Source organism: Hyla sarda, chromosome 1 (genome assembly GCF_029499605.1).
Source record: "Hyla sarda isolate aHylSar1 chromosome 1, aHylSar1.hap1, whole genome shotgun sequence".
NCBI lineage: Eukaryota > Metazoa > Chordata > Amphibia > Anura > Hylidae > Hyla > Hyla sarda.
The window spans coordinates 54423921-54450988 of NC_079189.1; the positions used below are offsets into that span (position 1 = coordinate 54423921).

Genomic DNA, 27068 nt, shown 5'->3' on the forward strand with positions numbered 1-27068 from the left:
TCCAGATGTGGACCGCCACAACCAGAAGGTTCCCCTCTTTGTGACGAAGTCTCGGGACCCCCGGGCTCTAGCCGTGGATGCTCTGGTGATTTCTTGGTCGGGCTTTGCCCTACCCTATCTGTTCCCTCCTTTTCCTCTCCTTCCCAGGGTCCTGAGGAAGCTCAAAGCAGAAGGCGTTCCCGCCATTCTCGTGGCTCCCGACTGGCCCCCTGAGGGCGTGGTACGCTGATGTGATCTGGCTTCTGGACGACATGCCGCTGCGCCTTCCGCTTCATCCAGACCTTCTCTCTCAGGGTCCCCTGTGCCGACCCAATTTACTGTATTTGACGGCGTGGCGGTTGAGACCGCGGTTCTAAGGGCCCGAGGTTTCTCTCCCCAGGTGATTCGCACCATGCTCAAGGCGCGCAGGCCCTCCTCTGCAAAGATTTACCACCGTACCTGGCGGTCTTATTTTCGTTGGTGTGAATCTCAGTCTTTTTCTCCAGTTGTGTTCTCCCTCCCCCGACTCCTTTCCTTTTTTGCAGTCGGGCCTGGAACAACGGTTGGCACTCAGCTCCCTTAAGGGTCAGGTTTCGGCCCTTTCCATTCTCTTCCAACGCCCTCTAGCATCCGATTCTTATGTTCGGACTTTTCTTCAGGGAGTGGCCCACGCGGCCCCCTCCTTACAGGTCCCCTACACTTCCTTGGGATCTGAACATGGTCCTTGGTGCCCTGCAGGCTTTATGAACCTACTTCTTCCTTTTGTCAGTGTGACTCCTTTTTTGTTCTTACGGACGGTCGCCGTAAGTGACAACCTGCTTCAAAGGACACGATTTCGCGGTGGATCAGGTCTGCCATTTCTGAAGCTTACCGTTGTAAAGGGAAGACCCCTCCCTTTAAGGTTTCAGCTCATACCATGCATTCTGTTGGAGCTTCCTGAGCTCTCCGTAACAGGGCTTTGGCCTCACAAGTCTGTAAGGCAGCTACCTGGTCGTCCTTGCACATTTTTACAAAATTCCGCTGATGCTAGTCTGGGCCATAAGGTGTTGCAGGCGGTGGTGGGTCAGCCTGCCCCCTGACTGGTTTCTGTCCCCACCCTAGGGACAGCTTTGGTACGTCCCAAGCTTATTTTTTGGTTCTTTGGTTACATCGGACTGGTCTTGGTTTTCTGCCTTTCGGTCCTCTCCTACTGCTCTGGGACTAAACTGATTACCTCAGGCTCTGTAGGCAGGTATATCCTGCTGGGAGGAGCCAACCTTTTTGGTTTCCATAGTATCAAGTCTCCCAGCATATACCCAAGGTCTGTGTCCCCCAATGGATCCTCAGAGAAAAGGATTTTACGGTAAGAACAAAAAAATCTCCTTTTTTCTGCTCAGTTTATTGAAAGCTTCTCAGCCACCCTAAAATAAAGAAACCTAGCTATGTACATAGTGAGTGACACAGGATGCCTTCACTTTTTGCTTTTGTAAGATTGAATAACTTCCTCATATCTCCTGCGGGTAGACCACCCGGCATCCTTACAGCTGTATACTTTGGTCTAGTGTTATTCTTTATGGAGTATTGACTTCCTCTCAGTAGCTCATGTATAACCTTATAGTTCCTGTCTGTCTGACCTCTGCCTCCTCCCCAGCCACTCTTGGAGCGAAGGTCTCATGTACACTAGTCTTATATAACCAACTTACTAGTCTGCTACTAGCCTTCTACGTATCACGTAAATATCATATTCCTAATTTTGAAATATATGTTCAATAAATTTAAACATTCTATGGCAGTTTAACCTGCCATGACCAATATTGGAAAGGAATTATACACAGACAACAGTTTTATAGTCACCTCTTGATCCAACTCCTTGGGACCATTTGTCCAATTTAATGAAATTACATACATGATAGATCTCTATGTGCATCCTATAGCTTAGAAATGTTCATAATTCCGCTTAGAGATACAAAATAATTTTAAAAAGTTTAACTGTAGAGGAGTAACCCATTGGGAACATTAAAGGGGTACTCCGGTGGAAAACAATTTATTTTAAATGAACTGGTGCCAGAAAGTTAAACAGATTTGTAAATTACTTATATTAAAAAATCTTAATCCTTCCAGTACTTATCAGCTGCTGTTTACTACAGAGAAAGTTTTGGATTTCTTTTCTGTCTGACCACAGTGCTCTCTGCTGACACATCTGTCCATGTCAGGAACTGTCCAGAGCAGCATATGTCTGCTGTATGGGGATTTGCTCCTACTCTGGACAGTTCCTGACATCGACAGATGTGTCAGCAGAGAGCACTGTGGTCAGACAGAAAAGAAATCCAAAACTTTCTCTGTAGTATACAGCAGTTGATAAGTACTGGAAGGATTAAGATTGTTTAATAGAAGTCATTTACAAATCTGTTTAACGTTCTGGCACCAGTTGATTTAAAAAAAAAAAAATTTTCCCCCGGAGTACCCCTTTTAAAAAAGTTCTGTAGTGAAATATAACTTATCCCCTATCCAAAGGATAGGGCATAAGTTATAGATCGGGAGGTCCCAGCATTGGGATGCCCCGCGATCTCCTGAACAGGGCCCCAACAGTCTGCTGGAAGGGGGCGTGCCGACCCAGGAGCGGATGCCTTCCCTCCCCCCTGCATTTATCCCATAGAGATACATGGAGGGGGCGTGTCGGCCAGAATAAAGTGTCAGCTCACCCGTATCTTAGTGTATTCAATAAGGTAAGGGGCAGAGGCAGTGACGTCACTACCTTCCAAAAACAGCACCACACCTGTCCTTAGGTTGCGTCTGGTGTTACAGGTTGGCTCTATTCAGTTCAGTGGAACTGAGCTGCAATACCACACACAAACTGAGGACAGGTGAGGTGCTGTCTTTGGAAGAAATCAGCTCTGTTTTTCTATTCCTCGATAACCCATTTTAAGAGTGATGTAGTGGGTTCAATGGAAAGTTTTATCTTATTCCGTATTAAGGGGGTGGTCAGACTTTCCCAGTAGGTTAAGCCGATCACTGAATCTGTCACCTCTCTTAAACCGTTCAATTACAGTTACATTACAACGGATCTCGGAGGGTTTACTATTGATTTCCTGTTGTAATTTATCCTGTCGCTGTCAGGCGCGGTCATATTTTGTCAGAGGCAGACGTATGACCTTGGGAACAGACTGCATAATGTGTACAGGCCCCTTCATGAATGATTGTAGCATCGCCCACCGCTGGCGGGAGTAGTCACCCTCGCAGGGCGCAGCGTTCATTTATATTTCAGGCTGTGGTTGTACATTAATGGAAGCGCCACAAATTAAAGCACTAAGCTTAGCGGACACATCAATGATAGGCGGATTATATGTCATCTTCATGAAGCACTCGCGGTATTATTGCATTAAGGATGCAAAGTAAAAGCCTGCTTGACTTTTAATGCCATAATAGAGGGAGCAGGTATACCTTAAAGGTTTTTTGTTTTTTTTGTTTTTTTTTAATCAACTGGTGCCAGAAAGTTAAACAGATTTGTAAATTACTTCTATTAAAAAATCTTAATCCTTCCAGTACTTGTTAGCTGCTGAATACTACAGGAGAATTATTTTCTTTTTGTAACACAGTGCTCTCTGCTGACATCTCTGTCCATTTTAGGAACTGTCCAGAGCAGCATATGTTTGCTATGGGGATTTTCTCCTACTCTGGACAGTTCTTAAAATGGACAGAGATGTTAGCAGAGAGCACTGTGCTCGTGATTCAGCAGAGAGCTCTGTGTTCCAAAAAGAAAAGAATTTCCTCTGTAGTATTCAGCAGCTAAGGATTAAGATTTTTTTAAATAGAAGTAATTTACAAATCTGTTTAACTTTCTGGCACCAGTTTATTTAATAAAAAAAACTTTTCCACCGGAGTACCCCCTTTAAATGCCCATATCATACTGTATGTTTTTATACACACAAATCCTTTAATCCTGCATCATGTAGACCACAAATTCCATTAAGACGACACTAGTTTCTAGTTTAACATCTAACATATAAATACATAAAAAAATAAAAAAAAATAAACAACATAAAAAATAAACAAAATAACATTCAACCAATAGGTTGCGTCCAGTCTTGTCGCTGTTCGCTGTGGTTGCCCTCATGACCTTAATTAATCACAATGACACAGTGACACAGTGTTTGGCTCTCCTTTATATTCTCTTTCATGGTAATGCTGCTAGAGGCCAAGAAAAGCCGGTCACAGACATTCCTTTTTATTGCGGCATTACTGGAAATGGTCATTGGCAGACACTATTGGCATACCACCCTTTAGGGAGTAAGGCAAAATATCATCAGTATGAGAAAAGTCTCCAGAAGCCATGTCAGTGTCTAATTTTATCAATTTTGTCCAGGCTTTTTTTTTTTTTTTGCTTTGTGATATTTTTTTGTTTGGCTTGCTTGACATTTTTTAAAGAGGGCCTGTTATCTCTTATGACATGTCTGGTTTAGTAAATACTTGTATCTCCCATGAAATGCTAATACTAGATTTTATTTATTTATTAATTATTATTATTATCACAATAATAATTAATTAATTATAACAATAACAACAAATTTAGTAATAGTAGTAGTATAAGAACTCTGCATTGTGTTTCCATTCCTGTTGTCAATAGAGTTTGTCTTTATACAGTATGTCACTGGATGTTATAGGGGTACTCCGGAGGAAAAAAACTTTTTTCAAATTAACTGGTGCCATAAAGGTATATAGATTTTTAAATTACTATTTAAACATCTTAATCCCTCCAGTACTTATCAGCTGCTGTATGCTCCAGAGGAAGTTGTGTAGTTCTTTGCAGTCTTACCAGAGTGCTCTCTGCTGACACCTCTGTCCAGAAAAGGAGCAAATCCATATAGTAAACTCTGTCCTGCTCTGGACAGTTTCTAACACAGACAGAGGTGACAGCAGAGAGCAATGTGGTCTGAACGGAAAGAACTACACAACTTCCTCTGAGGCCTATACAGCAGCTGATAAGTACTGAAAGAATTAAGATTTTTAAATAAAAGTACGGTAATTTACTAATCTGTATAATATAATATACATAAGAACCAAGAGAACATCCAGAAGAGATTAACAGGAATGATGTTTGAAAGTGTATATAGACTTGGAATGTCTGTATACTCCATATACAATGTCACACTGGAGAGTGGGATTGTACGTAGCGAGAGGTAGGTTGCAAACACAGCCAGGACTCTGTTCAGATGTCAGGCTACCAGCAAGATTTTTATATACCAGAAGTTCTGAGTATAGTTCTGAGAGTTGTAGTTCTGCAACATTTGGAGGCCACTGTATTAGAGGATTGAATTACCCAATGAGGTATAAATACTCCAGCATTATATGCAACTTAGTTATTGCTCTGATCGTTGTTTTTATCAGTTTAATTGTTTTATGACCTTTTATAACTCCTCCCCCCTTCATGATGTCATTGTAATTCGCTTTTGACACCACCTTATTTGATGTATATTGGACACTATGGGGGAGATTTATCAAAACCTGTCTAGAGGTAAAGTTGCTGAGTTATCCAAAGCAACCAATCAGATCGCTTCTTTCATTTTTCACAGGCCTTTTCAGAAATGAAAGAAGCAACCTGATTGGTTGCTATGGGCAACTCAGTAACTTTTCCTCTGGACCGGTTTTGATTAATCTCCCCCTATGTACATTTGGTCTTCTGTTGCATCTGAGGAAGGGTACTAAAGTTTTGAAACGCGTCTTGCATTTTATACTGTGTTTTAATAAATCCTTGGAACCTTATTATCCATGATCAAATGGAACATTTTTACCATATATTACACACGTACACACGTCTTGCACCAAAGTACTTTCTATGTTTTTTTTTGTTTTTGTTTCTTTGTACTGCATCTGTAATACCCTGAGACTTGGGTCACCCTCAGTCCACCCAATGATACTGCCGTTTACTTGGCTGTTTGTTGACTAGTCAAGAGCGATTCTTTGAGACTGAGGGAAATGGAGATCTAAATAAATGTGTGCATTGCAGGTATGTTGTATCACCAGATAGAAAACAAATGTAACCAAAATTGTTGTTTTTACCTCCCCAGTGAAGAGAAAGAAAAGTGGCACAAAAGCCGAGCCGAAAGGTACAGTCACCAAAGTAACGGGAAAGAAAATAACAAAAATCATTGGCCTGGGGAAGAAGAAACCAAGCACGGATGAGCAGACATCATCGGCAGAAGAAGATGTTCCAACGTGTGGTAAGATACGCAGAGTATATGTAAAATAAATAAATAAAAATAAGGGAAATACACATGGATGTAAAAATCTATTTTAGTAGTTATAGCAATTATTAGTAGTTCTAAATTCTCTGCTTTATTTAAGGTTACCTAAATGTCCTTAGCAACAACCGGTGGAGAGAGCGGTGGTGCCGGGTCAAGGACAATAAACTCGTCTTTCATAAAGACAGGACAGATCTTAAGACGCACATAGTCTCCATACCTCTGAGAGGGTGTGAAGTCATCCCAGGCCTGGACTCCAAGCATCCTCTGACTTTCCGTCTTCTCCGTAATGGACAGGAGGTGGCCGTGCTAGAGGTATACAGTTGCAATAGATTTCTTATTTTAAACAAGAAGTTTAAATGTGTGATAGATGTCTGGGCTTCACTCTTCAAAAGCAATAAAGCAGAATCAAAATGAAAAGGGAGGTATCCTACAATAAGAGGCTGAAATATTGAGCTTGTGTAGTAGATACAAAGAACTGGCCCACGATGTGTGTAGAAAGGACCAGTAGATGTTTAGGGATCTCCACACTTGGTATAGTCTGTAGACTGTGGAGAACCCTACGACAAGACATAGTAATGGTAAATGATAAGAGGACTGGGCATTACCTCAGTATTAAGACATTGCTGTTTCTGTTTTAAAGGCTTCATCTTCTGAAAACATGGGCAGGTGGATAGGAATCTTACTGGCGGAAACAGGTTCTTCTACCGATCCCGGAGCTCTGCACTATGACTACATTGATGTGGACACCACAGCAAATGTAATCCAGACAGCCAAGCAGTCTTTCTGGTAAGAAGATAGGTGATGCCAAGATGCAGAATTATCTTTTAATTAACTTTTATTTCTAGGTTGCCCCATTCCTGAGTTCTGCCTGAAAATCCATATATGTAAATTATGTGCTTTGGTGCACTGGGGGAGTTTCCAGCCTCTTGGTGCACTCTTCTGCCTGCCTGACTTGGCACCCCATACAAAGGGGCTGAGAACGCACCCAGTGTGCCAAATTACTTCATATGCATATCTGGATTTTCAGGCATAACTCTGGAATGTGACAAAGTAGAAAAAAAAAGGTAAACAGGGTTGGAATAATCATCACCCACACTATTACCCTGTATTAGCTGGTTAGTGCAGGTGACGCTGGTGATACATTCCCTTTAAGGGGTTTGTACCAAGAACAAAATGTATTACTTATCCTCAAGGCAGGTGATCAGTCTACAATTTCTAGGGATCCAACTGCTGTGAACCCCCCCCCCCCCCCCCCCCCCCCACACACACACACACACACACACACACACACACACACACACACACACACACTGATCATGGGAGCAAGGGTCCTTTGTCTCCCATATAAATAGGGGGGCATTTATGAGGGCAGCCCTCTGCTCCAATTTGTCATCTTTAGAACTAAGGAAGATAGCTGTTCTAGTCAGTTGGGAGACTCTGGACCCCTGTTACTGTGATATGGAAAAGGGGGTGGGTCCAGCAAGTCGGTCCCTTTTGATCATACTTATCAGCTTTCCTGGTGCTATATATTTAATGATTCGGGTAGAAGAAACAGACATGGTCGCACATCTACAATCTTGTATAATGATCTGATTGCTTCTCAGCATAATATCAAAAACTAATAGGTTGTCAGTATACATTTTTGATCAAAAAGTACAAGCCCACTCGCCACGTCAAGGCCACCTATTGAGAATGGATCCCTAACGTCCCTAGCATAAAATGGCGTAGCACTGGGCGGCGACCACCAACCCCGCGACACCAATGCCCACAGGGGGGAACGACCCACCGGCAGAGCGGCCCCAATGCCACTCAAACCAGTCTATGGGTCGCACCTCCCCACATATATTTAATGATCTTTGGACAATCCCGTTAAAGGGGTACTCCGGCGCTTAGACATCCTTATCCCCTATCCAAAGGATAGGGGATAAGATGCCTGATCGCGGGGGTCCTGCCACTGGGGACCCCCATGATCTTGCACTCTGCACCCTGTTAGAATCAGTCCCCGGAGAGTGTTCGCTCCGGATCTGATTACTGTCGATCATGGGGACGGAGCATTGTGACGTCATTGCTCCGCCCCCGTGTGACGTCACGCTCCTCCCCCTCAATGCAAGCCTATGGGAGGGGGACTGATTCTAACTGGGTGTGACGTGCAAGATCACTGGGGTCCCCAGCAGCGGGACCCCTGCGATCAGGCATCTCATCCCCTATCCTTTGGCTAGGGGATAAGATGTCTAAGCGCCGGAGTACCAGTTTAAAGGGGTTGTTAGAGTTTTAAAACGTATCCCCTATCCACAGGGAAGGGGGTAAGTGTCTTATCGCAGGTAGTCCGACCACTGGGTTCCCTCACGATCTCCATAACGGGACATGTCTTTTACCTCTGAGCGCTCCAGACCCCATCTTCCGAGACCTACTGGTTTCGGCAGTAATGGCTCACTCAGCCAATCACTAGCCACAGCGATGCCTCGTCAAACGGACAGTCACTGCCAAGATATGTTAGTCTCACAAGGTGGAGGCCAGGTCACTTAGATGTAAGAGATTGCCACATTCTGTAGATCGCAGTGGGTCCCAGTGGCCCTCTAAATAGAGGATTCATTTTGTATATCCGGACTACCCCTTTAAAGGGAACCAATCATCAGATTTTACCCTATATAATGCTTGGCAAAGCGTTATATAGGGTAAAATTGTTGTCCTCACCATCCCCGGGGGACGCTCCTGCCCCCAGGGATGGTGAAGATATAAAGTTATAAACTAGTCACCGCCGCCGCCGTAAGTAGTCACCTGGGCGGGGAGCTCTTCTCATCTACTCCCGTTCTTCGTCCGGCAGCGACGCCCCCTCCACTTGATTGATGGGCCGCGTCATTGTTCCGCTCACTGAACAGATGGAGCAGAGTGATGACGCTGCCAATCAATCAAGCAGAGGGGCGTCGCTCCCACGGACGAAGAACGGGAGTAGATGAGAAGAGCTCCCCGCCCAGGTGACTACTTACGGCGGCGGCGGTGACTAGTTTATAACTTCATATCTTCACCATCCCTGGGGGCAGGAGCGTCCCCCGGGAATGGTGAAAATAAAGATTTTACCCTATATAACGCTTTACCAAGCGTTATATAGGGTAAAATCTGATGATTGGTTCCCTTTAAGTCTTGAAACCTTGTTATAAACTAACTTTGTGCAGGATTACATCTGTACATTGTTCTGCCTCTCAATATGAACAGAATGATTTGCATTTACTGACAGCAAGCAGAGATCATAAAACTTCAGAGCAGATCATGCTGTTTTTTGTCTTTTATACCTGCGGATCACTTTTCATTGCTGGGTCTTTTTTTTACCTAAAATGCACTCCTGTATATAATAGCCAAAAGTAAACCTTTTATGTGTTTGTTTTATGGGACATTGCCAAGTACAACCCTAATTATCCATTTAGGGATCCTTCTGTCTGTGCACATTACGGTGGAAGTGATATGTTTACGGCCAAAGCCCCATTTCTGTCCGGTCAAATTAACTGTACTTCAGTCGACCAGGTCAGAACTGCAATTTGGCGACTTTTCTTTGTGCACTCCCACTGATCTCATTTCAGTCAAATAAAATGAAGACAAATGCGGTCGCCTTCCCTGATCATTTGCCTCCGTGTTAAATAGAAAAAATCGGAAAGTCTTGTGTGGGTTCCCTTTTGCACTGCGCCACCTATTGGTGCACAGAGGGGCTGCAGTTGCAGCAATGAAGTCTCTCGGAAACTCTAGTCATTCTAGATGAGAAAAACTGTATCCATTCTAGGGTTATAATCTGAGACATTTTGGCTCCAAACATGGACAACACCCTTGAGTCGAATATTCTGTTTGTGTTTTTTTCTTAAAAGAAATTGTGTATAATCTAATAGTTTATCAAATATACAAGGAACTAGTGGAGCAAATGAGCTCTATACAATATATAGTGGGGTTTATCACCTTGGTTCCAATGATAAAGTCTGTCTTAGAGGTAAGATATGTCATCTTCACCTCTGGACCAATCTTTCCCCACCAGGTCGCCTTCAGCTGTTGCAAAACTACAACTCCCAGCATGCAACTGTACCTTGTTGTTCTTAGGACAGATTTTCCCAACCAGGGAGCCTGCAACTGTTGGAAAACTACAACTTTCAACATGCCCGGACAGCCAAAGGCTGTCCGGGCATGTTGAAAGTTGTAGTTTTCAAACAGTTGCAGGTACCCTAGTTGGAAAAATCTGCCCTAAGAACAATGAAGTACAGTGGTGGGTAGGGGTGTAAGAAAAAATCCATTCACTTGATTATCGCAAGTTTTCATTTGGCGATACTGAATCGATTAAAAATATTTTTGAATTGATCTTTTTAGGAATGTGGAATTTGTATCTCCCTACGCCCAGGACAAGCAGTTCCGGGCGCCGGGCAGGTGAATTTTTCCGGCTCGTGCAAGCAGGGCCGGAGCTGACAATCGTGGCGGCGCCCTGAGTGTATGGAGCGGGCTCCCGACTCGTGCCCGCTCCATACTCTGCGGCCCCCGGCTGATTTCAGTAGCCGGGGGCTGCCACTAATAGCCAGCATGCGGCGCTCAGCAGTCTGTATGGCGCGGTCTCCGGACTCCTGCCCCCTCCATACTCTGCAGCCCCCAGCTGTTTTCAGTAGCCTGGGGCCGCTAACAGCCACTGCTGGCTATTAACCCTTTAGATCGCCACTGTCAAAGCTGACAGCGGTGTCTAAAGGGACATGTGAATGCTCCCTGGTGGGCTAGTGGGGTGGATCGCCCCCCCCCCCCCAAACGTATCGTATCGCCAAATTCTTGCCGATTCACACCCCTAGTGGTGGGAAGCTACCCTGTTATACTAGCCATGGGCAGAACCATGTATAGCTTCTTTTCGTCTTTGTTCACATCTGGTTGTGGCTTCCACTTATTAACCCTTCTCTGATATTTGATTTCCATGTTCATCAGAATGTCAGGCAAGGAGTATGGAGCAGGCTAAGGTGCTTAGCCTGCTCCATACATGATGGGTGCTAGCTGTGTATTACACCAGACACCCACAGGCAGCCACAGGAATGGGAGATAACACTATTCCCGGGCCATGTAGCCCCTTGGATACTACAGTCAGTAGTGACTGGAGGTTCCTCTCTCACCCAGTTAGCTCCCCCACAATGTGATTACTGGGTGCCAAGAAGTTTACATAACAGCAAGAGGCCTAGTGAGGTTCCCCAGCCAGCTGTCTTGGTACTCTTAGTACTTGTGCACTTCTGGCAGGCTGTAATAGGAATATGGTCACAGTGTGATACGGTACAATAAGTATAGCACTAGCAATCATACGGAACCCCATTGTAGAATGAACATGCTGTTTATGCTGTATGGTGACCCAAAAAACAATGACAGAATAGTTTTTTCTTCTATTCCACCCCGTGTAATTTTTTAGGTTTTAAATATATGTTTTTAATACAGTATATGGTACATTGACTGGTAATATTAAAAAATATATATAAAATTATCTAAAAAGAAATATATAACTCTTCCTGCAAAAAACAAACCATTGTATAGCCATGTAATCCCTATAAAGAGTACAGCAAGTGCCCTCTATCAACGGTGAAGCCAACCACAGACTTTTCATACACCATGCAAGCTCTTGCCTCCATATATACTTCGGTCAAAAACATTTATTTTTTTAAATGAACTGGTGCCATAAAGTTAAACAGATTTGTAAATTACTTCTATAAAAAAAATCTTTATCCTTCCAGTACTTCTTAGCAGCTGTATGCTACAGAGGAAATTCTTTTCTTTTTTAATTTATTTTTTGTCTTGTCCACAGTGCTCTCTGCTGACACCTGATGCCCGTATCAGGAACTGTCCAGAGCAGGAGAAAATCCTTACAGCAAACCTATGCTGCTCTGGACAGTTTCTGACACGGACAGAGGTGTCAGTAGAGAGCACTGTGGACAAGACAAAAAAGAAATTCAAAAATCAAAGAATTTCCTCTGTAGCATACAGCTGCTAAGAAGTACTGGAGGGATAAAGATTTTTTTAATAGAAGGCAGTAGAAGTAATTTACAAATCTGTTTAACTTTCTGGCACCAGTTCATTAAAAAAAAGTTTTCCCCCGGGGTACCCTTTAATTCAGCTACATACCATTTGTACTGTGCAGACACATTAGTACTACGTAGTAAGCTACGCTGTAATATTGATATTTGCAAGGTGTTTGGCACTACCCCCCTACTGACAAGGACCTTTATGAGATCAAATAACTGAACTAAAAAGTTATCTTTTCTTAATAAAATATGTTTTCCCTTTTTTTTTCCAGTTTCATGAACAGAAGAGTAATATCCACAAACCCCTATCGTGAAGCCCCCACAAATGGCTATTCATGTCCCAGCGGAGTAGCTCTTCACTACGATGATGTCCCATGCATCAATGGATTTGTAAGGAAGATATACAGCAGATAGCTCTTAATGTTTGCCACTTTTTCAATGGCCTTTGTTTACACTTTTATGCAATTTTGGGGTTTCCTTCAAACCCTAAGGCATTTTTAATGGTTAGATTAGTGCAGTCATAGTGCATTCTATACAGACCTGAAAGACCCCATAATAAGTCACTGGGGATCCATCATGATTTGTATATATCAGAAAACAAAATTATCTTTGCATGACACCAGAAAAGTAGGTATATTGGGGTACTCAATATACACTTTTTTATTTTTTTATTTTTTTATTTTTTTTTTAAATCAACTGGTGCCAGAAAGTTAAACAGATTTGTAAATTACTTCTATTGAAAAAATCTTTACCCTTCCAGTACTTTTTAGCAGCTGTATGCTATAGAGAAAATTCTATACTTTTTGAATTTCTTATTTGTTTTGTCCACAGTGCTCTCTGCTGACACCTGATGCCCGTATCAGGAGAAAATCCCCATTGCAAACCTATGCTTCTCTGGACAGTTCCTGACACAGACAGAGGTGTCAGCAGAGAGCTCTGTGGACTAGACAAAAAAAGAAATTCAAAAAGTATAGAATTTCCTCTGTAGCATACAGCTGCTGAAAATTACTGGAAGGGTAAAGATTTTTTAATAGAAGTCATTTACAAATCTGTTTAACTTTCTGGCACCAGTTGATTTAAAAAAAAAGTTTTCCACCGGAGTACCCCTTTAAAAAAAACAAAAAAACATTTTTGCTCAAACCTTATTATTGTGAGTGTTTTGCATGAAAACTTGCTACTTTTCTACACTGTCAAGCATTGATAAAGGAATTCCTTCTTTTTACTACTGCCATTTCTGGCTAAAACCGTGTGTATAGAAAGTCAGCAATGGGTGTAGTCAAGGGGCAAAAGGAGGAACGCAGAGACCCGCACTATTTCACTAGATAACATGCAGATTTTGTTTTATGAACCTGTCAAATAGAAAATTCAGGCAATTCTGAAGGCGGGATATTATAGAGCAGGAGGAGCTGAGCAGATGGATATATAGTTTAGTGTGCATAGATTCCGTTTAACTTGTCATTTATTGCTCTAAAGTCCTGCTTTTTCCAACATTAATAATCCAGTGGGCAGTCCTGGTTGCTGATTAGGACCGCCCACTGGACACCTAGGCCTGTCATAAGCAAAAAATGAGAACTTATACTGAATCTTTCCTCACAAAACTACGGTATATATCAGTCTTCTCAGCTCCACCTGCTCTATAATATGCTGCCTGTGGAATGAACTTCATTTTCTATAAGAAGAGTTCCCTTTAAAGAGCTTGTTCATATGCCCTACTAGGGCACATCCCATGCATTTGTCTACTTTTCGCTAGAGTGGGAAGCTGCTGCAAATAGTGACTTCTTGCTCTGGGTGACTTGGTGTTATTATGTGTTACTTAGGGGCGCATTCACATCATGGGCGCATTCTTACATCCGTCTGGTTCATACGATATCATACATAAAAATTATGTATAAAAAAGAATTGTATAGAATCGTGTGTGTATATGTGTGTGTGTGTGTATATATATATATATATATATATATATATATATATATATATACACACACACACATATCCATTGACTTCTGTTAAATTGCTTCCAACACATGTAGCAGTTTTGGTCCTTTTGAGTATTCATCCCTACATTTTTTTTGGGGGGGATGGAAAATCATGGTTAACCAAACACTGATTTAAATTGCATCCTTTTTTTTCCAACCTTACTGTGTATGTAAATGGTATTGAATCGTATTACTTTATAATATTTTATATATGAGCAGTAGCTTTGAAATAGTCTAAAATGATTAAGAAACATAAAAACAAATAATATATATAGTATGTGTGTATATATATATGTGTGTGTGTGTGTATATATATATATATATATATATATATATATATATATACACACACATTTGTTTGAATGGACAAATACATGTGGAAACGCACTGCCATACGTATGGCTTTTTAGACACCTCAGTTGTATTTGTGTAGTTTTTTTTTAAACTATTTTAAGCCATCCATTTTAACCATACATTTGAGGAATGCAAAAGTCGTGATGTGGATGCAGCCTTAGACAAGTGCCATGATGCGCCCGCAGGAATGCTGCCTAAGAAAGAGTTAAAGTGACTAGGCCGTGACTAGAGACCTCTGGTGCACTGATGGACATGTCACTTTTCCCTATAATATTTGTCTTTCTTTTATATGGTTCTTATATGAACCTTTGTGTTTGCTTGATGGCAGACATTTTGGCTCTGTGCTTTGTTTGTCCCTTGTTTTTCTCTTCCTCTTTGCCCCCTTTACTCTCTGTTCTGTTCTTTCAATGTTCCTCTACCTAATAGTGAAGCTATATATATTTACAGTGGAGGCCGGAGGAGGATTATTTCCACAGGCTCAGAGGAGAAGAGGTTCACTATGATGATCCAGATGTGTACGATAACTTACCATCTCCAAAAATCTTTGCGCCAAACCCATCGGCCGACAAAAAGCCCAATAGGTTCTCCTCTGAGAAACTTTCTCCTAACCACTACAAATCTCCTGTCTCATCCAGTCTATCCTCTCAGTCTGTCACTAACAACTCTCCTACTCTGGGGAGGGCGTCTGCCGGCTCCTCTTCTCAGGTACTATGTGTTTCTTATGTCTTCTGTTCTCTGCATGTGCACGTGTCTGCAGGCTCCGCCCCCATGATGATTTGGGGCAGGTAACATAACGACCATATACGGTATAGGTCACAATATATGGTTCAACCCACAACCTGGTACCTTTAAAGGGGTACTCCACTGGAAAACATTTTTTTTTTTTTTTTAAATCAACTGGTGTCAGAAAGTTAAACAGATTTGTAAATTACTTTATTAAAAAAAACTTAATCCTTCCAATACTTATCAGCTGCTGTATACTACAGAGGAAGTTCTTTTCTTTTTGAATTTCCTTTCTGTCTCACCACAGTGCTCTCTGCTGACACCTCTGTCCATGTCAGGAACTGTACGGAGCAGGAGAGGTTTGCTATGGGTATTTTCTCCTGTTCTGGACAGTTCCTGACATGGACAGAGGTCACTGTGGTCAGACAGAAAGGAAATTCAAAAAGAAAAACTTCCTCTGTAGTATTCAGCAGATGATAAGTGCTGGAAAGATTAAGATTTGTTTTAATAGAACTACCCCTTTAAAGTTGGCCTTGAGTTGGTTGCTTTGTCCACAATACCATTGGTAATTGACCTGGTTGCCTTAAATCAGTGGTCTCCAAACTGTGGACCTTCATATATTACAAAACTACAACTTTGAGGATGCTGGAAGTTGTAGTTTTGCAACATCTGGAGGTCCACCGTTTAGAGACCATTGCCGTAGGTTATGTCCTTTATAGGCATGTCTGTATCTGCAAAACGATGCCCAATGCATTGGTAATTGGTTTGCAGTTATAGGGACAAATGCCAAGTTTCAGCCAAAGGAATAGAACTGTGCAGCTCATATTTTTAACCTGTAGAGGGCACTAGTACTCTGTTTAGGATCCTCATCTCTCGGATCAGAAATGAGCCGACCGGAGTCACTTTTTGACTCCGGTCGGCTCATTAAAGTAAATGGATTTCAGCACTGGTCCGGCTGGGGTACGGGAGCGCCGGTTTTCCCCTCCCCCAGCCGGATCCTACACCTGTACTGTGAAAACGAAGTGTGAATGCAGCCTAACACAGACAACCTATTGATCTGAATGCCTTATTGTAATGCTTAGTTTCCCCTGTGGTGGCGCTACAGGGATAATTGGACACTTCCCACTAGGTTTTACCTCAGATTACAGCTGATTTCTTAGGCTAAGTTTCCACTTGTTTTTTTTCTGGTAGTTTTTGCAACTGCATTTTTTGAGCCAAAGTCAGAAGTGGATCCATAAGGGAGGAGAAGTGTAAGTCCTTCCTTTATATGTCCTATTCCTTTAGAATTTCTGGCTTTGATTCAAAAACTGCAGCAACAGATCTCCAAAGACTGCCAGAAAAAATACCAAGTGGAGACTTAGCCTTAGGGTTCCGTTAGTAGGACTTTTTGTGATCTGCTTATGGTCTAGTGACCTTTCTCACATATTGCTATGGATACAGCCAGTTTTACAGAAGGCATTGGGTGTGTCCTGTATCTCTGTGTATTTGACCATGTATACACCCACTGAGGTCACAGCCAAAGGCAAAGCTTACTTCTCATGGGCCCTGGTGTAACAGTTCAGGATGGGCCTCCCTTCTGCCCACTCCACCTACAACAGTTCCAAAATCTTACCCTATACCTATTCTGCAGTGTCAAATTTTTATAGGACTTTAATTCAATATTCAAGCTGACCCTAAAAGCAATGCAGACTTCAGACCAGACGCTTATAGTTATTTTCTTCTCCTTGCTCCCAAGTTGGGGGTCGTCTTCAGCTTTGGGTCCTGACACCATTCATGGCTGAATGTCATCAGGACCCAGTGCTGCAATAGAGCCAAAAGAGAAGTGATGCCCCAGTTACTATAGTAACAGTGGACATAGTGCTACCCAACCACCCCACATACACAGAGCTGCAATCTCTATAGTTATGCTCAAGCCTCAAGTCCTGCATGAACACATGGGAACAGAGTACCTGCACTTTGTCCACAGCAGGAACAATGTTCCCATTCACAGGAGTCCTGCAGAACAGCCCATGAGTGGAAATCTTGGGGGAGTTCCCACGCTTTTTTGTCAGGACTTGACCCCTGGTTATGCTACTGTCTTGCCAACAAAGCAAGCTACAGTGTCTCCATAATGACCGGCCTTAAAGGGATTCTCTATTGGTATTCTTTTTTTTTATATAAATCTACTGGTGCCAGAAAGTACAGATTTGTAAATGACTTGCATTAACAAAAAATCTTAATCCTTCCAGTACTTATCAGCTTCTATATGCTCCACAGGAAGTTCTTTTCTTTTTGAATTTCCTTTGTGTCTGACTACAGTGCTCTCTGCTGACCCCTCTGTCCATTTTAGGTACTGTCCAGAGCAGGATAGGATTGCTATGGGGATTTGCTTTTTACACAGTTCCTAAAATGGACAGAGGTGTCAGCAGAGAGCACTGTGGTCAGGCAGAAAGGAAATTCAAAAAAGAGGAACTTCCTGTGGAGCTTATAAGTACTGGAAGGATTAAGATTTTTTTTAAATAGAAGTAACTTACAAATCTGTTTAACTTTCTGGCACCAGTTGATTTAAAGAAAACTGTTTTCCCGCGGAGTACCCCTTTAAAGTTGTACTCCAGTGGAAAACAAATTGGTGCCAGAAAGTTAAACGGATTTGTAAATTACTTCTATTTAAAAATCTTAATCCTTCCAGTACTTATCAGCTGCTGTATACTACAGAGAAAGTTGTATAGTTCTTTTCTGTCTCACCACAGTGCTCTCTGCTGACACCTCTGTCCATCTCAGCAAATCCCCATAGCAACCAGAGGTGTCAACAGAGAGCACTGTGGTGAGACAGAAAAGAACTATACAACTTTCTCTGTAGTATACAGCAGCTGATAAGTACTGGAAGGATTAAGATTTTTAAATAGAAGTAATTTACAAATCCGTTTAACTTTCTGGCACCAGCTGATATTAAAAAATTTTTTTCCACCTTTGTACCCCTTTAAAACTTATCCTGTATCTGACCTCTGGAACCCCTCCGCTATCTTCAAAACAAGGGTCCGTCTCTGGCAAGTCTGCTCAAAAGGGGGCCCGTTCTTGACATTGCGATAGATGGTACATTCCCCTTTAATGTCCTCCATTACAGAGTCAGCTAGAATGTTCTTCGCTTCGTCAGCTACAATGTCACAACCGCAGTGCGCCCAAATGATGGTGGGCAACAGCGAAAGTTAACTACATTGCCCCCATTATAGAGCAGACTGGAGTGACCACCCAAAAGAGCTAGTAACTGTGTCTTCATAAGGTGCCCTCAGATCAGAACCCTACATTTATTTTCCTCCCTTGAGTTGGGTCTTTTCCAGCTCTCGGCACCACCACCATGGGTCCTGACCGTTTAGGAACCATCAGGTGCTGCATCTGAAGGGGACATGGACCCAATAAGTGTTTGGAAAAGTTACTGTAACTACAGTAACTGAGCCCTATTGTCAGACGTGGTGTGGGGGCAATGGGTGACCAATGTGACCCCTATATCTCCACCTTTAGTCACAGACAAATCTAATAGCTCATCGTCTAAAGTAATAAGAAATCCGAAGTGCAGTTATCTTATCGCTTAGTGATGTCTAATTAGATCCCCATAAAAGTCATGTAATTCTCTCCATAGCCCTTAATAACTTCCAATTCATTACTTCTTACATAAATGAATTAAAAGCTTTCTAATTGGATGTGTCTTCTCCACCTCTAATCCACCGCAGATTGATATTTTCCTGTGTAACTTCATTATCCTTCACTGAAGGACATTAAATGATGTCCTGATCGTCTTCTTACTCCGCTAATAGAATAAAAGCAGACAGCGTGTCCAACCAACATTCGTGCACTAGCCAATCCGGACAAAGCACATGCCTTATAGTCCACCACATACATCATCTTTCCTCCAGTTTGGCAGGGTATAATGCTAATTTGAAGAGCCTAAAGAGACCCTCTCATGACCTTGTTAAATGTTATAATGCTCCCAGTTCACTGCCCCCATCATGATAAACTCCCCCCCCCCCCTTTATTTTTATTATTTTTTTAGTTTTCTGCCTTGATATTGCTCTGTATTTTCTGCTCAGTGTCAGTCAGATACACAGACTGGGAAGGGTCGTTCCTCAGCAGGCATGACATCATCTAAAGGCATACAGGGGAGAACTTCCTCCCTCACACTGCTACACACAGCCCAGAGCAGTTAAGGAATGTGCTCTTGACAAGTAGGGAGACACCTAGTGGCAGCTTTTTTAAACACAAATAAACCATAGAAAACGTATTTACCATAGAGAGTGCAATAGCAAAAATTTGTTTTAGGGTACGTTCACACGTATGCAGATTTGATGCACAGGATTTCTGCTGCAGATGTGAACTAAATGACTGAGCACAGCTTCTAATCTGCAGTTACAAATCCTGCGCGTCAAATCTGCACAGGATCCTTTACGTGTGAACAGACCCTTAAAAAGAGTGCCCATTTACAGGAGTTTTCCTGGATAGAAAAAACTTTGCTGCTTTCTTCCAGAAACAGCACCACTCTTGTCCGTAGGTTGTGTGTGGTATTGCAGCTCAGTAAATAGAGCAGAGTTGTACACACAACCTGAGGACAGGTGTGGTGCAGTTTATGAAAGAAAGCAGTTTTTATGCTGTAGTATTTAGCACCTGAGCTCCGGCACCAGTATTGTCCCCAGACAGCAGTGACTCTGGACCTTCTTTGCATGCTGTATATGAACGGTGTGGACCTGTAACAATGTTGGGCTTTTTCTTTACTCCAAGTGCCAGATGCCCTTGGAAATTGACAATAGCTTTACCCCACATTGCTGTCACTGATATGACCTGTCAGCTCCCACAATGCAGCGCTCTCTGGTAACAGCAAAATTCTAACTCTATACGCAAATGTGTAAAATTTAGCATCGGAAGAATTTGCTAACTTTTTTATTTCTTATGCAATTTTGTAAAAGTAAAGTGCTCTATGAAGTTAACGTATTCTCTCTTTATTTGTTGTTTCTTCATTTTTGCTCTGTAGCTCAAGAGCAAGAAGCCTCCTACTGCGTCCAATGGGATCGCGTCAAAATCTAGAATAGCCACCAACCAGCAAAGGAAGCAGAGTCCGGCCAATACCATAAAGCGCAATAACTCCAGTAAGCAAAGCCTTCATTGCTTTTAGGCCGGGTTCACACTTTGTGGCGCTTATTTTGTGAGCCCACTTGTTTTCAATGGGAAGATGCACTGAGCTACACACTGAATTGCCATGTAATTTAACAAGTGACATATGGGGTACAGCTCTCCTGTGGATAGGTAGAATCTTAGGATAATGTGTTAACCTGCAGCTGGATACACCAAGACTAAAGGGGGTATAAAGTTTTTGTTTGTTTTTTTGTTTTGTTTTTTTGGAAGAAAGCAGCCATGTTTTTTCCAAATTTCTACAATTGCTATAAGGTGTAATTTTCACAATGGGACACAGGATATGTTTAAATGTCTCAGGCAATCTCATAGCCCGAGACTTGCCTTAAAACTGATGCGATAAGGAGTCTTAAAGGGGTACTCCAGTGGAAAACATATATTTTTTTTTAAATCAACCGGTTTCCAGAAAGTTAAACCGATTTGTAAATGACTTCTATTAAAAAATCTTTACCCTTCCAGTACTTTTTAGAAGCTGTATGCTACAGAGGAAATTATTTTCTTTTTTTAATTTCTTTTTTTGTGTTGTCCACAGTGCTCTCTGCTGACACCCGTCAGGAACTGTCCAGAGCAGCATAGGTTTGCTATGGCGGATTTCTCCTGCTCTGGACAGTTCCTGATACAGGCGTCAGGTGTCAGCAGAGAGCACTGTGGCAAGACTAAAAAGAAATTCAAAAAGAAAAGAATTTCCTCTGTAGCATACAGCTGCTAAAAAGTACTGGAAAGGTAATAGAAGTCATTTACAAATCTGTTTATCTTTCTGGCTCCAGCATTCCGACTCCTGATTGTGTCAGAAATCCTCGAGCAACAAGGTTGCCCAGGACGTTTAAACATCGAGACAGTGCCCATTTAAAGGGGTACTCTGCTGGAAAACATTTTTTTTTTTTTTAATCAATATGTGCCGGAAAGTGAAACGGATTTGTAAATTACTTCTGTTTAAAAATCTTAATCCTTCCAGTAATTATTAGCTTATCTGGTTTGCTATGGGGATTTGCTCCTACTCTGGACAGTTACTGACATGGACAGAGGTGTCAGCAGAGAGCACTGTGGTCATACAGAAATGAACAACACAAGTTCCTTTGTAGTATAAGCAGCTGATAAGTACTGGAAGGATTAAGATTTTTTTAATAGAAGTAATTTACAAATCTGTTTAACTTTCTGGAGCCAGGTAAATTATTTTCCACCGGAGTACCCCTTTAAGTTACAAGAATTTTATTCAGGAGTCTGGGTCGTGCTCACAGGGGATAAGCTAGATTGACACATTGTAACAAACCAACAGCTGTGTAAAAGGGACAAGGTTGGGTTTTGCAGTCTGTGAATGTAAACAGTAGATCAGTTGCTTTAGGTTGTCATCAGTTTTTGTTAATTTTGGCAATGCACTCTGCAGGAAACCATAAACTGAACACTGCCGTTTAGTCGCCCCATGTTTATTTATATTTAATGCTCAAGCCCTGAAACGTCAGCCCTTCATGTACATCACCCCTGCATGCAGTATCCAGTAGTAAATCCACTTTCTTTGATACACAGATACCGATCAGTACAAATACGGGAAGAACAGAGTGGAGGCCGATGCTAAGAAATTACAGCAGAAAGAGGAGGAACTACTGAAAAAGAAAGAAGCCCTGAGGAACCGATTGGCCCAACTCCGGAAAGAGAAGCGGGATACTAAAGCTGCCATTGATGCTAATGCAGGTACAGGCCTTTAACCCATATTGTTTTGTTCTTGTCAGAGCCTATTAAAGGCTACTGAGACCCCCACCGATCTCAAGAATGGAGGTTAGGTTTCCCCACAGTTGAGTGGAATAGAGAATAAATGGAGTGGTGGTTGAGCTTGCAAGCCTACTTTCTTGTGATTGGTGTGGGTCCCAGCTGTCAGACCCCCACCGACTAGCTAGTTATCCCCTATCCAAGTGTTTCCCAACCAGGGTGCCTCCAGCTGTTGCAAAACTACAACTCCCAGCATGCCCGGACAGCCGTTGGCTGGATAGGGGATTCGTTTTTCACCACTGGATATGGACCGGGGGTTTTTCCGTTTTTGCATTTTCGTTTTTTGCTCCTTGCCTTTAAAAAATCATAACTCTTAAAATTTTTCACCTAAAAATCCATATGATGGCTTATTTTTTGCGCCACCAATTCTACTTTGTAATGACGTCAGTCATTTTGCCCAAAAATCTACGGTGAAACGGAAAAAAAAAACGCTGTTTTGTAAATTTTGGGGGCTTCCGTTTCTACGCAGTACATTTTTCGGTAAAAATGACACATTCTCTTTATTCTGTAGGTCCATACGATTAAAATGATATCCTACTTATATAGGTTTGATTTTGTCGGACTTCTGAAAAAAATCATAACTTCATGCAGGAAAATTAATACGTTTAAAATTGTCATCTTCTGACCCCTATAACTTTTTTATTTTTCCGTGTATGGGGCGGTATGAGGGCTAATTTTTAGCGCCGCGATCTGAAGTTTTTAGCGGTACCATTTTTGTATTGATAGGACTTATTGATTGACTTTTTATTCATTTTTTCATGATATAAAAAGTGACCAAAAATGCACTATTTTGGACTTTGGAATTTTTTTGCGCGTACACCATTGGCCGTGCGGTTTAATTAACGATATATTTTTATAATTCTGACATTTCTGCATGCAGCGATACCACATATTTTTATTTTTATTTACACTGTGTTTTTTTTTTATGGGAAAAGGGGGGTGATTCAAACTTTTAAGGGAAGGGATTAAATTATCTTTATTCACTTTTTTTTTCAAATTTTTTTTTGCAGTGTTATAGCTCCTATAGGGACCTATAACACTGCACACACTGATGTTTATCATTGATCACTGGTTTCTCATAGGAAACCATTGATCGATGATTCTGCCGCATGACTGCTCATGACTGAGCAGTCATTCGCCGATCGGACACCAAGGAGGCAGGAAGGGACCCTCCTGCTGTCCTGTAAGCTGTTCGAGATGCCACGATTTCACCGCGGCTATCCCGAACAGCCCACTGAGCTAACCAGCATACTTTCACTTTCACTTAAGACGCGGCGTTCAACTTTGAACGCCGCGTCTAAAGGGTTAATAGCGCGCGGCACCGCGATCAATGCCGTGCACTATTAGCCACGGGTCCCGGCCTATAACAGCTATGCCGTGGCCCCGCGTTATAGATCGGGAGCGGACACATGACGTTCCAGTACGTCATGTGTCCTTAAGGGGTTAAGCTTCAAATCCTGTAACGCTGTGAAATGAAATCAGGGTGGATGTCAACTTTAATTTGAAGAGTACCTGTCACCAAACTAAACTTTTAATATATTGTTCCTTATGTAATTATAAGACACTTTGCTATTTACTTGCTGATAACATTCTCAACCTTTATATGTTTTTAATGTGATTGAAAAAACGTCCACTAGGTGGCTCTGTTCTGTTCCCTGCCACAAGTGAAACAATTAGTTTGGTCTCCTCCTGGCCTGGCAGGAGACCAAAATCAGGAAGTGCATGTGGAGCATGGTGAGGCACAGCTCTCGCAGGCTTCAGTGACTACACCCACATTCTCTTGCTGGGAGCTCACACAATGTGAGCAAGGGGAAAGGTATGATACACAGCTTTTTAAAGCTCAGAAAAAATTAAGGGCAGGAGGGGTGTTAGGAGTAGTTAGGGAATATAATCTTAGTTAGTTTAGAAAATATGGTCTGATGACAGGTACTCTTTAAAAAAAAATGTCAGAGTTTTCAGTGGAAAGAGGAATCAATTCTAGGTATTACAGTGGGATTTTTGTGTACCTCTGTGCCTAGCACAAAACCAAATACAGGCTGACATCATGGGGCATTGTCCTAGCATTTAGCCAGAATATTTGGATGGATCTTCATTGTGTCTTTGCTTGCTAAAACACTTACTACACTACTGACAAGAAAATGTCCATGCTAGTGTGAAACACAATTGGTGTGGGCACAGAAGCTTAGTATGGTAAGTGACCACAGTGCGTCATGATCCTGAGCCCTGTGGAGATTACAGAATATCCCTTCCCAAGGGTACGGTAGCTCTTTCCTATCCTAGTATGTCAGACTGAGATGCGATTCTAGACAGCCCATAGACAAAATGGTGCAAACACTGATAGTTCAGTCTGCAGTAGTTTCAGTCATTTCTTTATTATTGGATATCCAGGGAGAAAATCTCAGGCAATGCTGGAGGACAAGTTAAAGAAACTGGAGGAAGAGTGTAAAGTGAAAGAGGGCGAGCGGGTCACCCTTGAGCTGGAGCTTACAGAGGTGAAAGAAAATCTGAAGAAAGCCATGGCAGGTGGAATTACTCTTGGTCTCGCTATAGAACCCAAGACTGGGACGTCAAGACAACAGGTAAGGCAGCTTGGGGCAAGACCAGTTATAATGGATGGCAAATCGGGCAATTGCCCAGTTCCCCTCTTTTCCTAGAGGTAATACTACCCAGTATTATGTAGTAATATGGCCTATCAAATAACAAGGCTCCTTCCCTCCAGTCTCCAGTTCTTCGACATCGGACGGTGGAGAACTCGCCCATCTCCAGCTGTGACACGAGTGATGCAGAATGCTCTCTACCAGTTAACAGCGCTGCAGCATTAAAGAGACATCCAGCTGCAAATAACTCCCCTGTACGGGGCCACGTGCTGCGGAAGGCCAAGGTAGGAGTGCCTGTAGTGTTCTCCATGAGGCACAATGTTAAAGAAGTTTAGCGATAATTTCGCCAACACCCATTATGTTTTCTTCAAGCTTCATAACAATTCATATTTATCCCTATAAGGTAAAAACAAAATAAAAAGTAATTTACAATTTTGCAGTATTGAGTTTTAAATGTGATCCAGAACAATGACATGATATGAGATGTAGTTTAGAGGTAGTCAAACACCTTTTTACAGTTACTCAGATATGAGGGTTTATAGTTTGTCCAACAACACAGGATATCAGTCACATGGACATGAACTCAATTTTAATAATTAGGTGATGGGTGGGATTATATATAGTCAGGGGTGTGTATTAGGCATACAGGCCCTGAATGTACAACATTCACACCCCATGACTGTATAATCCCATCAAACACCTGACAAACTATAAACCCACACATACAGTATAGTGGTAGTAGTATATGTGTAAAGGGAATCTGTCAGCTCTAGATCATGCTCAGAGCTTGTGTCAAAAAGGTTGCACTAAGCCTCCTTCGTCCCCCAACGCCTCCCTGCCTTAAAGGGGTACTCCGGTGGAAAACTTTTATTTATTTATTTATTTTTTAATTCAACCAGTGCCAGAAAGTTAAACAGATTTGTAAATTACTTCTATTAAAAAATCTTAAGCCTTCCTGTACTTATTAGCTGCTGAATACTACATAGGACATTCTTTTCTTTTTGGAACACAGTGTTCTCTGATGACATCATGACCACAGTGCTCTCTACTGACATCTCTGTCCAGAGTAGCATATCTCTGTCCAGAGTAGCATATGTTTGCTATGGGGATTTTCTCCTACTCTGGACAGTTCTTAAAATGGACAGAGATGTCAGCAGAGAGCACTGTGCTCGTGATGTCAGCAGAGAGCTCTGTGTTCCAAAAAGAAAATAATTTCCTCTGTAGTATTCAGCAGCTAATAAGTACTGGAAGGATTAAGATTTTTTAATATAGGTTATATACAAATCCTTTTAACTTTCTGGCACCAGTTGATTTATAAAAAATAAATAAAGTTTTTCCACCAGATTACCCCTTTAATTGATTGATTGACATCCAGTACTAAGAACTGGAAGCAATCCTGTAGGGCAGGGAGGGTGGGGGAGAGAGCAGGCATGCATGCTTCAGCTCAGCACAGGCTCCATAACCATTGACCTCTAAGCATAATCTAGAACTGACGGATTACCTTATGAGGGTATTTCCATCTCATCAAGTAATGGCATATCACTAGGTTATTCCATCACTTTAGGGTAGTGAGGGGTCCAACTTCTGCGACCGCCACTGATTGTAAGACAAAGCGCTGGTGTAGTGCTGTATTCCTATTCAGTGCATCCCCTGCTCACTCTGTGCAGTATGGATGGGGGCAGCTGCAGTTTACGGCACAACCAGGTGGCCAGGAGAGCTACTGTGCAGGGAAAAACTAGACTAGCACTGCACCCCTTCATTCTCATAAAGGGGGTCCTGGACATCCGATCCTAACCATTCATAAAGTGATGGCATATCCTAGCAAATGGCTATGAAGTTATAAGATGGGGGAACATACCTATAGGCCTTACTGTAACCTGGGTGCCTCCAGCTGTTGTAAAACTACAACTCCCAGCATGCCCGGGCAGCCGAAGGCTGTCCGGGCATGCTGGGAGTTGTAGTTTTGCAACAGCTGGAAGCACCCTGGTTGGGAAACACTGCTGTAGGCTATTATTTTCAGTTTTCACCCATGTTAGTAGTAGGCTACAGTATGAATGCAGGCACCTTTTATAGTTTATGTGTCGTTCCTTCAGAGCAGACTTTGCATATTCGGAGAAAGTACATTTGGTTACGGTTTGGTCATCTTGAAACAGTTTTATGTGTAATGGTTGTTCTAAATTTGGATGTCACATGTGCCAGTCTGCGGCTGATGCAACAAGGAAGCAATCTGATATTTAATGGGTAAATGATTGGATTATGATGTGCAGGACAATAAATAAGAGA

The 27068-nt window shown here is 42.1% G+C and overlaps 1 protein-coding gene across 3 annotated transcripts in view; it reads left to right on the forward strand.

Annotated features, from left to right (window-relative positions):
* The window catches only part of AFAP1 (actin filament associated protein 1), a 142517-nt gene that overhangs the window by 112338 nt on the left and 3111 nt on the right, over window positions 1-27068 (forward strand). For 2 of the 3 annotated variants that reach the window (XM_056555052.1, XM_056555053.1), the window contains exons 9-17: window positions 6024-6176; window positions 6301-6512; window positions 6841-6986; window positions 12487-12604; window positions 14992-15249; window positions 20267-20381; window positions 21949-22113; window positions 24577-24767; window positions 24908-25069. In XM_056555052.1, the coding sequence (XP_056411027.1) occupies window positions 6024-6176; window positions 6301-6512; window positions 6841-6986; window positions 12487-12604; window positions 14992-15249; window positions 20267-20381; window positions 21949-22113; window positions 24577-24767; window positions 24908-25069 (1520 nt within the window). The remainder of the gene's footprint in view (window positions 1-6023; window positions 6177-6300; window positions 6513-6840; window positions 6987-12486; window positions 12605-14991; window positions 15250-20266; window positions 20382-21948; window positions 22114-24576; window positions 24768-24907; window positions 25070-27068) is intronic. The other variant, XM_056555054.1, reaches the window with a different exon arrangement.